Raw genomic sequence first — 14,981 nt, forward strand, 5'->3', positions numbered from 1 at the left:
GTCATTTCTTTATATTCTTTATATTTTTACTTATTTTATTCATTATTATTTATTCATTTATTTATTTTTAATTATTGTTACTTATTTTATTATTATTTATTTATTTTTATTTACTTATTGATGTTTTGTTATTATTTTTGTTTTAACTTTTATTATTATTTTATTATAATTTATTTAATATTAGCCTATTTATTGTCATTATTATTATTATCATTCATTATATTTTATTATTATTAATTGGTTTAATTATTTTACTTTTACTTTAATAATATTTATGAATTTTTATTTATTTATTTACTTTATATTTAATAATATTATTATTTTGGACGGAATCTGACGTGCTCTATGTGCTCTATTTATTTATTTATTTATTTTACTTAGGCTGAAAGTTATTAGTGTTTTCCTTTATAAAATGATAAAAATGGGATTAATAATAGTTTTTCCTGAAACAGCTCTCTATTCTGACAGAGAGGTGTGTATTATTGTCCTTTACGGGCTGATGATTAGAGATGTTGCAGTGCTGAATAATTGATTGACAGCTGTGCACCTGTTCATGACGTCAGAGAAACTACAGGCTCCAAAACACCGCATTCGGCTGACAAAACATGGCTTTATTTATTCAATCACTCATGCATTTAGTCAATTATTAAATGATTAAATCCAGGATATATACCTCGTTTTATTTGACACCAGTTTCTGGATATATCTATTTATTATTTGCACTATTGTTGCAACAAATTCGCTATAAATCAATTATCAGAATGCAGCAAATACCTTATTTTATTGTTAGTTGGTTATAACTTATTTATTATTATTAATAATAATAATAATAGCCTAATAGTAATATTATTAATAATAGCCTAATAATAATAATGATAATAATAATAATAGCCTAATAATAATAATAATAATGACAGTAATAATAATAGCCTAATAGTAATAATAATCATGATAATAATAATAGCCTAATAATAATAATAATAGCCTAATAGTAATAATAACCATAGCCTAATAATAATAATAATAATAATAGCCTAATAGTAATAATGATAATAACAATAATAGCCTAATAATAATAATAATAATGATGATAATAATAATAGCCTAATAATAATAATGATAATAATAATGATAATAATAATAATAATAATAATAGCCTAATAGTAATAATAATCATAGGTTAATAATAATGACAGTAATAATATTAGCCTAATAGTAATAATAATCATGATAATAATAATAATAATAGCCTAATAATAATAATAACCATAGCCTAATAATAATAATAATGATAATAATAATAGCCTAATAATAATAATGATAATAATAATAATAATAACCATAGCCTAATAATAATAATAATAATAATAGCCTAATAATAATAATGATAATAATAATGATAAAAATAATAGCCTAATAATAATAATAATAATAATAATGCATTACACTGAAATTGTCTTTGCTAATCAAGAGTCTCAAGTGTTTATATCCAGCATTTTTTATTCTCATTTTCGTTATTTAAGCAGCATGACGGCGCTTCTTTATTAAATTAATATTTATGGCATATTTTCAGTTTGCTGTTTTTGTTTATTCGTTCGATTGTTTTATTTTAGTCTGAATAAAAGCATTAATGTTATCAGGATTAAATAACGTAGGCTATTTTAATGCCGAAAAGCTGAATTTTCCATTTCCTCCACATGCTTTATCTGTATTAAATAATTATGTGCTGTCATATTGTGATGACGGATACTTCAATACCAGCAAACCAAACACAAAAACTGAATATAAATGAAAAGCATATTTAAAATACGACTGCAAACACAGTCTACTTTCCTCACAAATAAAGCGGCATTATTCAGTGAGGGCAACACATTCAACTAAAGATTTAATTAAACATCTCCTAACATCGTTATTTAATGTTTAATTAAAAATGTTAAATAAATATTTAATAATCATTCATTTATATCCAGCTTAGTCCCTTTATTCATCAGGGGTCGCCACAGCGGAATGAACCGCCAACTTATCCAATATAGTTAGTTTATTATAACATAATAGTAAGAATAATAATAAGAAGAATGATAATAATAGGCCTATTATTATTATTTGTATTATTTTAGCTACAAATTCGCTATAAATCAATAATCAGAATATAGCAAATACCGTTTATTATTGCTATTTATTAATAATAATAATAATAATAATAATAATAATATTAATAATAGCCTAACAGCAATCATAATAATAATGCATTACACTGAGATTGTCTTTGCTAATCAAGTCTCTCAGGTGTTTATATGCAGTATTTTCTTATCTTATCGTTATTTAAGCGGCACTATGGCGCTTTTTGATCATTTATTTTTAGATTGCTGTTGTTGTTTATTGGTTTGGCTGTTTTACTTTAGGCTGAAGATTGAATTAAAGTGACAGTGTCATCATTAATCTTCCTTCACTTACAAACCGAACGCAAAGCAAGATATTTTGAACAATACCCGGTGACCATTCACTTCCACAGTATTTCTTTTTCCTATAGAAGTCAATGGTTACCATCATTCTTCAAAATATCTTCTTTTGTGTTCCATCAGATAAAAGAAAATCATGAAAGTTTAGAACCCCTTAATTAAAAAGTGAGTAAATTATATTTTGGGGTAAACCATCCCTTTAATAGCTACAACGCGGCGTTATTTAGAGTATATATATTGTTGTTGTTGTTGTTGTTGTTGTTGTTGTTGTTGTTAACATAAAAGGCTGATGATGCACATACCGGCCTAATATCTGCCAACACTCCCGTTTTTTTCCCGGGAGTCTTTCATATCTCACACCCATCTCCCGCCACCCAGATCTTGTATGAAAGTTGCCAGATCTTGTATAAAACTCTCCACCTCACACAATTGACGAAATATTCCAATCTCAAAGCAGTTATCCGCCTCAATCTGGCAACATACACTGTAAAAAAATAGCACTGTCGCCTTACAGCAAGAAGGGCGCTGGTTCGAGACCAGACTGGGTCAGTTGGTGTTTCTGTGTGGAGTTTGCATGTTCTCCCCGTGTTGGCGTGGGTTTCCTCCGGGTGCTCCGGTTTCCCTCACAGTCATGCGCTATAGAATTGATGAACTAAACTGGCCGTAGTGTATGTGAGTGTGTGTGGGTGGTTACTAGTACTGGGTTGCGGCTGGAAGACCATCCGCTGTGTAAAACATGCTGTAATAGTTGGCGGTTCATTCCGCTGTGGCGGTAAATAAAGGGACTAAGCCGAAGGAAAGTTAATGAACAGCTTCAGTATTTACTTGTGTTTATTTACGGTGGTGAGTTGCATTATGGGATGTTGATCTCTGCTCTGTCAACTTTTGATGTCGGAAATTCAACTCTACAGTTGAACAAGGTGACTTTTATTGACATTTTATTAGTTTAAAATAATAATATAATTTATAAGAAATAATATCTAGAGAAATCATTGTGTAAAATAACAGAAAATGAGCTACAAGCTTTCTGTGGCGTAATAGCACTGCAAACTATTGCAAATAGCAAAACTTTTAAGCTCCCATAATGCAATTCAAAAGCATAAATACACAATAAAAGCATTGATCACCAGTTATCTAGCGTGTATGTTACAGCTCAGGTGCGCTGTTGATTTCTGCGCAGGTGGAATTTCCAAGACACATGTTAAACGGCGGGTTCTACTGTGTGTCCTGATGTCTACAGTATATTTAACATTCCGCGTCTTCTTGTGTTTCACCCGCAGATATTCCGCTCTGTGCGGGCTGTAATCAGCACATTGTGGATCGTTTCATCCTGAAGGTTCTGGATCGCCACTGGCACAGCAAGTGTCTGAAATGCAGCGACTGTCAGTCTCAGCTGGCCGACAAGTGCTTCAGCAGAGGAGACAGTGTTTACTGCAAAGACGACTTCTTCAAGTCAGTTCTGCGCCTGCGCATGCTCTCCCACGCACCGCAGCACAGTGTTTCTCAACCACGTTCCTGGAGGATCACCAACACTGTGTTGGATGTCTCTTTTCTCTGTCACACTCATTACAGGTCTTTCAGTGTCTGCTAATGAGCTGATGATCAGGTGTGTTTGGTTAAGGAGACATGGAATATGTGCAGAGCTGGTGGTCCTCCAGAAACGTGGTTGAGAAACACTGTCGTAGCACACACAGTGAAATATAGCTGTAGAATGCGGTAGTATATCAGAGTTAACTACAGTGTACAGTAGAATACTTCACAAGTTACTACATCATATTAGAGTATTTAGCATTGCTAATGCATCACATACAAATACGCATGTGGGGAATCTGCATGTAAATCAGAGTTGCTAATGTGAACAGTGCATTATAATGACTTAGAGTTATTGATCTATTTAACCATCACTCTGATTGGCTGAGTTATTGACTGCTTTAAAACTGAGAGGCCAAAACATGCTTTTAAAGTGTAAAATGCCGCTAAATATTCATATATTTCATTATACACAGATTATCATACATACTGTATAATTTAGCCGGAGGAAATTGACTAGTAATTGATGTCATTTATTTATTTTACTGTAGTAATGTTCAATAACACTACAGTAAATGTACTATGTTCTATACACTCAAAAGTCCGGGTTGTTTTAACACAACGCTGAGTCAAGTGTGGGCAAACCCAAAGTCGGGATATTTAAAAAACTAATAAACATTAACCCAACAACACGGTGTCAAATACAGACAACCCAAAGTTGTTTTTATTTTTATTTTCCCAATTAAATTTTAAATCACACTTTTAAACCCGACTGTTGTGCATTTGACCCAGTGTTGGGTTAAAAACAACGCAACTCTACAGAAAATGTACTATATACAATAAAAAATAATGCTGGGTTGTTTAAACACAACGTTAAGTCAAGAATGAACAGACCCAGAATCGGGATATTTAAAAAAAAAACATTAACCCAACAACACGGTGTCAAATATAGACAACCCAAAGTTTTTTTTTCAATTAAATTTTAAATCACACTTTTAAACCCGACTGTTGTGCATTTGACCCAGCGTTGGGTTAAAAACAACGCAACTCTACAGAAAATGTACTACGTTCTGTATACAATAAAAAGAATGCTGGGTTGTTTTAACACAACGCTGAGTCAAGTGTGGGCAAACCCAAAGTCGGGATATTTAAAAAAATAATAGCCATTAACCCAACAACACGGTGTCAAATACAGACAACCCAAAGTTTATTTTATTTTTGTTTTCCCAATTAAATTTAAAATCACACTTTTAAACCCGACTGTTGTGCATTTGACCCAGCGTTGGGTTAAAAACAACGCAACTCTACAGAAAATGTACTACCTTCTGTATACAATAAAAAATAATGCTGGGTTGTTTTAACACAACGTCCTCAAGAATGAACAAACCCAGAATGGGGATATTTTAAAAAAAAAAACATTAACCCAACAACACGGTGTCAAATATAGACAAACCCAAAGTTTTTTTTTTTTTTTTTTTTCAATTAAATTTAAAATCACACTTTTAAACCCGACTATTTGCATTTGACCCAGCGTTGGGTTAAAAACAACGCAACTCTACAGAAAATGTACTACGTTCTGTATACAATAAAAAGAATGCTGGGTTGTTTTAACACAATGCTGAGTCAAGAATGAACAAACCCAGAATCGGGATATTTTAAAAAAGTATTAAATTGAAACAACAATTTTAACCCAATATTGTGTCAAATTTTGACAACTCATTTTTCACACATGCACTGTAAAAACGCGATTAGTTACTTTACTTTAGACCCGTTACCCTTAAAGCAGAGTTGATTTTACTTTAAACAGTCAGTAATCCTGTTGACTTAATACACATAGTTTGTTTAGGCCTATTGAATAATTCTAAGGCAGTGAGTTCACTCTCTTTAAGTGAACTTGTCGCTTTACAGTGCACTATAACCCAACTGTTGTGTGTCTGTGCATATTTGACCCAGCGTTGGCTTAAAAACAACCCAACACCACAGTATTTTTCACATGGCTCATCTTCTCGCTTCAGATCTCCTCTGACCAGGGTTTGCCTGTGTTTTGTGAGCAGGAGGTTTGGCACCAAGTGCGCGGCGTGTCAGCAGGGGATTCCGCCGACGCAGGTGGTCCGCAGGGCGCAGGATTTCGTCTATCACCTGCACTGCTTCGCCTGTATCGTGTGCAAGAGGCAGCTGGCCACCGGGGACGAGTACTACCTGATGGAGGACAGTCGGCTGGTGTGCAAAGCTGACTACGAGACGGCCAAACAGAGAGGTACAGCAGGTGCTCGGGCGCTGTTCACTTTGCGCATGCGCAGATCTTAACTTATGCACGTATAAGTCACAAATATCACGTTTGTCACATATAACGGTTGATTGGTTTAACCCAGCGTTGAGTCAAATATTGACAAACCCAACCATTGCGTAAAAATGTCATTTAAATTGATTCGGGGAAAAATAACCCAAGTTTGGGTCAAACATTGGGTTATATTTTATCAGTTAAATGTGTCAATTTCAGACAAACCCAACTGCTGATTAAAAAGTGTTATTTTAATTGAATTGGGAAAAAGTAACTAAAATTAGGGTCAAACATGGACAAACCCAAAGTTAGATTATTTGTTTCAATTAAAAGTAACAAATTGTAACCCAAAGTTTGATCAAACACAGACAAACAAACAAAAAAAATGGGTGAAAAAAGTGTAATTTGAAGTTTGGGTCAAACATGTACCCAATTAAATGTAAAAAAAAAAAAACAATTAAATGTAACACCTTTTAACCCAAGTTGAACAACGTGGATCAACGGACAAACCTGACGTCTGGTTAATAATAATAATAAAAACAGCTAAACTCAGCTATTTTAGCTAAACTCTGGGTCAAATATCGACAAACCCAAAGTTGGGTTATTTATATATTTACGTTTTTATTTATTAAATTAGGTTTAAATCACACTTGTATCCATATTTGACTCAACGTTACAGGTTACAATAACCCAGCATTTTGTAGAGTGACTAAAACGTAGGCTAACCCAACGTTGTGTCAAATATCGACAAACCCAAAGTTGGGTTATTTATATATTTAAGTTTTTTATTTATTAAATTAAGTTTAAATCACACTTGTATCCATATTTGACTCAACGTTATAGGTTACAATAACCCAGCATTTTGTAGTGTGACTAAAACGTAGGCTAACCCAACAAATAAAGACAAACCCAACTACTTATTTTAAAAGGGTAATTTAAATTAAATTGGGGAAAACGCTAGACTTTGGGTCAAAAACCCAAAGTTTTTTTTAAGATAAATGTAATTTTTTTAACCAAACGTTTTGTCAATTATGGACAAACCCAATGCTTGGGTGAAAAAGGGTAATTTAAAATTAGTTGAAAAAAAAACAACAACAACATTAATAATACAACAATATATGGACAAACCTAACCTCTGGTTAATGATAAAAAAGCAAAATTTTAGACAAACTCTGGGTCAAATATCGACATTTCCAAAGTTGGGTTATTTTTTAATGAAGTGTAAATCACATCCATATTTGACTCAACGTTACAGGTTACAATAACCCAGCATTTTGTAGAGTGACTACAGTTTTTGCTTCCTTCATTCGATGACCTGGCATTGATCGGCAGCTTTTAACTCTGAACTTAATCTCGCCGGTCGTGGCTCGTCCATAAACATTTGACCCAGCTCAGGTAATTGCGAACCCGCCAGCCCCCAATCGATAAGTGCCAACGGGAGCAGGAGCGCCGGAGAGCCGCGCGGAGCTGATGAATGGAGACCGATACACGCGCTCCGCTGCCGGCCACTTTCAGCCCGATTCAGCGCTTTCAGTATTGCACAGATCACACGAGGCTGTAGTGATTTATCTGAAGAGATGGAGTCTGGAATGGTTCTGAGTGCCATCAGTTGAGGAGTAAACCTACATGCACTGCAGATCGCTGCTTTTGGGGATTGGGAATGTTCAATCCAGGGCCCACAGTGTTCAATAACAGTTTAATACGGAATGGTTTACGCCGCGATGAGTGTGTGTGTGTGTGTGTGTGTGTGTGTGCGTGTGTGTGTGCGTGTGTGTGTGTGTGTGTGTGTGTGTGTGTGTGTGTGTGTGTGTGTGTGTGTGCGTGTGTGTCTAAAAGAAGTCTAACAGACGTCTATTAGACATCTATATTCAGACGGCTTGGCTATAACAAGTCTAAATATTGGGCTGTAGGTGAACATCTAATAGACGTCTAAGAATAGCCCAAAGCTAGACCATTCATCAGGAATGACGTGAAGTATGTCTACACTTTTTATTTGATTACTAGTCTAGTTTTGGGCTATTCCTAGACGTCTGTTTGGTATTATTCTGACAGTCCAAATGTATCCGTCTGAGATTAGATGTCTATTAGACGTCTATTAAACACAGAATTGCTTGGTGGAAACCGTTCTGGATTTCTAATAAATAAATAAACGATACAACAAATGAATGAATAATTGAATAAATGATTTATAGGAACATTTAAATAATCTGAAGAATGTTTCGCAGAAGAATATTTGAACATGTTGAAAGATTTCATGGATGTTAGATTTGTTTTCATTGAGCCTGAATAAATCTGGACAAAAATATAAACTGGTATCAATTCTTAAGCTAATACGCATAAAAACTAATCCTTAAAAGACTAAATAAATGATAGCGCTGTAGGGATAATGTAATTCACATATAAGGCAAGTTGTAAGATAAACTGACATTATACTGAATAACTACAGTGTCAATGTTTAATTCATGCATCGAGTGATGATGTGCAATTGTTTATTTAATTGTTTACTATTTCAACGTGCCATTAGCTAATGTAGTCTAGTTTAAACATTAATAATCGGCTTGATTGGCATCTAATTAAACTAATTAAAGTCAGATTTATCGGCTTGATTGGAATCTCATTAATTAAATTAAGATTTTATATAAACTTAAGAAGTTTAATCGAGTGATTCTAGACTGGTGTGTTTAATTCCTCTGTTGAACACAAAACACGATATTTTGAAGAATGTTGGGGGGGGGGGGGAGCTGCCATAGTAGAAACAAAAAATAAAATGGAGGTCCTACATGGCGAATATTACCCAACATTCTTCATTATATCTTCATTATTTGTTATACAGAAGAAGCTCAAACGAATAAATGATGACTGAATTTCCATTGTTTAGTGAACTGTCCCTTTAATAGCGCGCTCATGCCATATTGTGAATGCGGAATGAATTCGTTTTCTAAATGCAGATGTGTTTGTGCTCTTCTTCCAGAGGCGGATTCGACAGCAAAGCGACCCCGCACGACAATTACCGCCAAGCAGCTCGAGACGCTGAAAAACGCGTACAACAACTCGCCGAAACCCGCGCGGCACGTGCGCGAGCAGCTGTCCACGGAAACCGGACTGGACATGCGCGTTGTGCAGGTGAGATACACGGGGTAACGTCAAGAAGAGATACAGCTGTGGATATTACTATAGCGTAGTTTTTGTGACACTGTACAACAACTACTGTTTTTACATTACTGTGAGGACTGGGTATAGGGGTAGTCCTTAATAAAGTACAGTTTAAGGAGTAATTTAATCAATAATATGTATAATACTCGGTATAATTACTGTTTTTACATTACTGTGAGGACTGGGTATAGGGGTAGTCCTTAATAAAGTACAATTTAATGGGTAATTTAGTCAATAATATGTATAATACTCGGTATAATTACTGTTTTTACATTACTGTGAGGACTGGGTCATGGTAGTCGTTAATAAAGTACAGTTTAATGGGTAATTTAATCAATAATATGAATAATACTCAGTATAATTACTGTTTTTACATTACTGTGAGGATTGGGTTATGGTTGTCATCAATAAAGCACAGTTTAATGGCTAATTTAATCAATAATATGTATAATACTCAGTATAATTACTGTTTTTACATTACTGTGAGGACTGGGTATGGGGTAGTCATTAATAAAGCACAATGTAATGGATAATTTAATCAATAAAATGTATAATACTCAGTATAATTATTGTTTTTACATTACTGTGAGGACTGGGTATGGGGTAGTCGTTAATAAAGCACAGTTTAATGGGTAATTTAATCAATAATATGTATAATACTCAGTATAATTACTGTTTTTAAATTACTGTGAGGACTGGGTATAGGGGTAGTTCATAATAAAGTAAAATTTAATGGGTAATTTAATCAATAATATGTATAATACTCAATATAATTACTGTTTTTACATTACTGTGAGGATTGGGTTATGGAAGTCATTAATAAAGCACAGTTTAATGGGTAATGTAATCAATAATATGTTTAATACTCTGTATAATTACTGTTTTTACATTAGGGCCTATACTGTGAGGGTTGGGCTTATGGATTAAAATGCTAATTATGCTAATCAATTAGTATTATGCTAATCAATAATATGAATACTCTGTACTGTTTTTACATTAGTGTGAGGGTTGAATTTAGGGTAGGAGTAGACGATAATAATACACAATTATTAGGTAATTTAATAATAAAGTCTAAATAATTCTCGTTAACCTCTGCGGGCAGCTTTTCATTTCTAGCAACAATCAAGCCACACATGCTTTTACACATCCATACTTAATTAATTACTTTGTATTGGCTGTGTCTTAATCTGCACCCTAGCCCCTGAGGTCGTTCATCAGTAGTATCAGTCGCGTGCACTAATAAGGGCACTGATGAGCTTGGTTCACTACACACTGAGACACACGGCCTGTGACATGAGAGCTCCTCATTTTAGCCTACATCAATAATGTAGGCTCTATACAGCAGCAGAACCAGTAATTGTCATAATACTTTTACAAAGTTTTTAAAAGGACATTAAATTGATATAATTTGACATTTACCAGCAACATTTTCACTCAGTCAACGATTATAAATGTTTGCCAGATTTTTCTAACCTATGCATGTTCGTTCAGGTGAAAAATAAATAAATAACAGATTCAGTCCTATTGCGTTTGATGATTTGGGTCACATGGTTCACATTTCGCAACTTCCGGAAAGTGCGTATTGGACCTTGCAGTGCACTTGTAGAATTTTGCGATTGAAACAGCGTTTACAACCTGATCAGTGCCCTAACTAGTGAACAAGGGTGCTGATTGAGACGCACCCAAGTTTTTTTTCCCGGGTTTTCACCTTCATTAGATAGGACAGTAGAGAGTATTGACAGGAAAGCGTGGGGGGGGGGGCAGAGAGAGGGGAAGGATCGGCATAGGACAGCGAGGCGGAATCGAACTCAGGTCGCCGTGAGCAACGGAGTGCATGTTTCGACGCATTAACCACTACACCACTGGCACACACACACAATGTTAACTAGATTTTTCATTCATAAATGCAAATGTGCTAATAAGCAACCCAATTTCATAGTTTGTTGACTGAAATATGCTTGTATATTACCACTATCAGAGATCGTCTAAACCAGAAAGCCCTACAAAAGATAAAATTGTGAACTTTATAATGCATTTAATTTGGCTACTACATGTGTAGATACACGATGGCTCAATGGTTAGCATTGTCACCTCACAGCAAGAAGGTCACTGGTTCGAGGCTCAGCTGGGTCAGTGTGTGTTTCTGTGTGGAGTTTGCATGTTCTCCCCATGTTGGTGTGGGTTTCCTCCGGGTGCTCCGGTTTCCCCCACAGCCCAAACACATACACTATAGGGGAATTGATGAACTAGATTAGCCGTAGTGTATTAGTGTGTGTGTGTGAGAGAGTGTATGGGTGTTTCCCAGTACTGGGTTGCAGCTGGAAAGCCATCCGCTGAGTAAAACATGTGCTGGAATAGTTGGTGGTTCATTCCGCTGTGGTGACCCCTGATGAATAAGGGACTAAGCCGAAGGAAAATGAATGAACATATGTACATTTGAATTAAAATCACTATAATATTTAGTATAATACAGCATGTTTAATTGTGTCAAATGTTTACTTGTTTTTAAATGCCACTTCTCTGCTGCACAGGTCTGGTTTCAAAACAGGAGAGCAAAAGAAAAGAGGCTGAAGAAAGATGCGGGCAGACAGAGATGGGGTCAGTATTTCAGGAACATGAAGAGGTCCCGCGGCAGCTCCAAATCAGACAAAGACAGCACTCAGGAGGACGGCATGGACAGCGACGCAGAAGTCTCTTTCACAGGTACATCTGCTCCAAATGCTGTGTGACCTTAAAGGCCACCTATTATGCACAAATGACTTTTATAAGGGGTTTAAACCCAGTTGTGTGTCAGCAGTGTGTGGATATCTCCAGCCTCTAATAGTGAACATGAGGTAATTGTGTTTGTTATAATCAGACTTGATAAAGGAAACACATAGTTTGACATTCTCCTATGGTATGATGTCATAAGAGGGGGAAAGCGCCGCCCACTAGTGCCCACCTCTCCCTCATTAGCATAAACAGCAGCCCTGAGTGAGAAGCAGCCGTCAGTCCATTAGCCATTAGAGTGTTTGAGCTGCTGAAGATAATGTCAGCATAGACTAAGAGGATTATAGATCTGAAGTTTTAGATGAACAGAGACAGGAGCGACATAGACTGACAGAAGACTGAACACACACTCACACTGAAACACACACGCACAGCTGACCAGCACTCACAACACACTCACTGCTGTTTTACATCTGCCCCTATGCTGACAGATATGCATTTGTAGCTCTGCCCACTTCTCAAAGGAGCACAATCTCATTTGCATTTAAAGCGACAGTCACCAAAACGCCACAATTAGGATCAAAGCCTGAGAGGGTCCGTTTCAGAGAGTTAGAGAACATTATCTGTGTGCTATTCTCATCTCAAACTTCACTATACACACTCTAGAGCAGTGTTTCCCAACCCTGTTCCTGGAGACACACCAACAGTACATATTTTGGATGTCTCCCTTTTCTGACCCATTAACTTCAGGTGTTGGAGTCTCTTCTGATGTTCTGATGTTCTGAAGTTGATTCAGGTGTGTTTGATTAGGGAGAGGTTGAAAATGTGGACTGTTGGTGTGCCTTCAGGAACAGGGTTGGGAAACACTGCTCTAGAGACCTCGAAGACTTATTTTATCTTGCAAAAAGGGGCATAATCCCACAGTACATCACCTAGTTTCTCTCAACCAATGAACTCATTGATAAGTCCTCATTTCATTTCAATAAATTTTTCAAATCAATAAAATACCATAGTACTCATCAGGAATTAATACTAGATGCGATATTAAATGGATAGTTTGCCTAAAACTGAAATTCTGTCGTCATTTACTCAACCTTCACCTTCAGCCTGTTATTCTGTTAAACACAACATAAGATGTTTTGAAGAAAGCTTAAAACCAGTAGAAGTCAGTGGTTACAGTTTCTAACATTCTTCAAAACATCTCATAAGTCAAAGGTTAAAACTTAAAGGTTTGAAACCACTTGAGGGTGAGTACGTAAAATTTTAGGGGCGAATTATTAACTATCCCTTTATTAATTTAACAGCACTATATTTAACAAGGGCGTCACGGTGGTGCAGTGGGTAGTACGATCACCTCACAGCAAGAAGGTCACTGGTTCGAGCCTCGGCTGGGCCAGTAGGTGTTTCTGTGTGGAGTTTGCATGTTCTCTCCGTGTTGGTGTGGGTTTCCTCCGGGTGCTCCGGTTTCCCCCACAGTCCAAACACATGCGCTATAGGGGAACTGATGAACTAAACTGGCTGTAGTGTATGAGTGTGAATGCAGGAGTGTATGTGCAGTACTGGGTTGCGGCTGGAAGGGCATCCGCTGTGTGAAACATATGCTGGATAAGTTGGTGGTTCATTCCACTGTGGTGACCCCTGATTAATAAAAGGACTAAGCCGAAAAGAAAATGAATAAATGAATATGTAACAACCCAGGCTCTTTTATGATATGTACCCAGGGCTACATTTTTGGGAACCGTAAAAATACATGGCCCGCGGTAACATCTGCTTGCAGTTTCTTCACAAGTCCACTAGAGGCTCCACTTACGTCTAACAAACTGATACTAGCAAATAATGACTTACTTTTCTTTCTGCTTTCCATCTGCACAGACGAGCCGCCCATGTCGGATCTGGGTCACTCCAACGGCATCTACAGCAGTCTGAGCGAAAGTTCTCCGGCTCTCAGTCGCCAGGGTGGAAATCATCCGGCGTTCCCTCTGGAGCACGGCGCTATAATCCCGTCGCAGGAACCGTATCATGACATCCAGGCCAGCAGCCCCTACAGCCTCCCGCAGTCGCCCGGCCCACTGCAGCCCTTACCCAGACACCAGCCCCTCATCTCCAGCCTGGTCTACCCAGAGTCCGGCCTCCCCATGGTGGGTCAAAGCGGAGGGCAGAACATGACGCCAGGGGTCCGAATGATGGCCGCGGGGAACGGCCCGAGCTCCGATCTATCCACTGGAAGCAGCGGCGGATATCCAGATTTCCCTGCCAGCCCGGCGTCCTGGCTGGATGAAGTGGACCATGCCCAATTCTGATTCAGTAAATCTCCATAGACTGCAGCAATGGACTTGGATTACTAGACCTTGAATCTGTTTCCAATAATTTTGTCAGTGGCTGTTTTTCGGAGGCTTTGATTTCACAACATTTGGACGCAACAGTTTTGAGGAAAACTTTCAGCTCTTCATTAACTTTAAACCATAAGGGTTTCATTTCTCGAGAGCACATCGTTTAGAGAAGATCCAGCACTCATCATCCATCGTTGCTGTGTGTAAAATGTGAGATCACCAGTTCTGGTCGTTGCCAAATGTCTATATGCATATATAACATTTTATCAATGTGGAGTCTTTATTTTTATACACCCCCCCCCCCCCCCCCCCTCTTCTTGGACGATATGAGGACAGTAGGACTTTTTTATGTTTCACGTCAGGGATAGCTCAGATAGCAGACTGGATTAACACTGAACCAACAGTTGGGAGTTTCAAACTTCAGTGCTGAATTCGTATCAGGGTGGTATGCTCAGTGTTTACTCAATACAAACAGATTTAAGAACACTGCGATGATGATAACGAGATAAATAAGTGATT

At 36.8% G+C, this 14,981-nt stretch overlaps 1 protein-coding gene across 1 annotated transcript; it reads left to right on the forward strand.

Annotated features, from left to right (window-relative positions):
• Nucleotides 1-3,723: 3,723 nt before the first annotated feature.
• Nucleotides 3,724-14,513, forward strand: lhx3 (LIM homeobox 3; the record flags this gene model as incomplete). Its single annotated transcript, XM_056457177.1, has 5 exons — nt 3,724-3,911; nt 6,044-6,246; nt 9,242-9,393; nt 11,955-12,126; nt 14,005-14,513. Coding segments are annotated over 5 exons (1,143 nt in total), but the record flags the coding sequence as incomplete, so codon positions are not given.
• Nucleotides 14,514-14,981: the final 468 nt, after the last annotated feature.

Source organism: Danio aesculapii, chromosome 5, assembly GCF_903798145.1.
Source record: "Danio aesculapii chromosome 5, fDanAes4.1, whole genome shotgun sequence".
Taxonomy (NCBI): domain Eukaryota; kingdom Metazoa; phylum Chordata; class Actinopteri; order Cypriniformes; family Danionidae; genus Danio; species Danio aesculapii.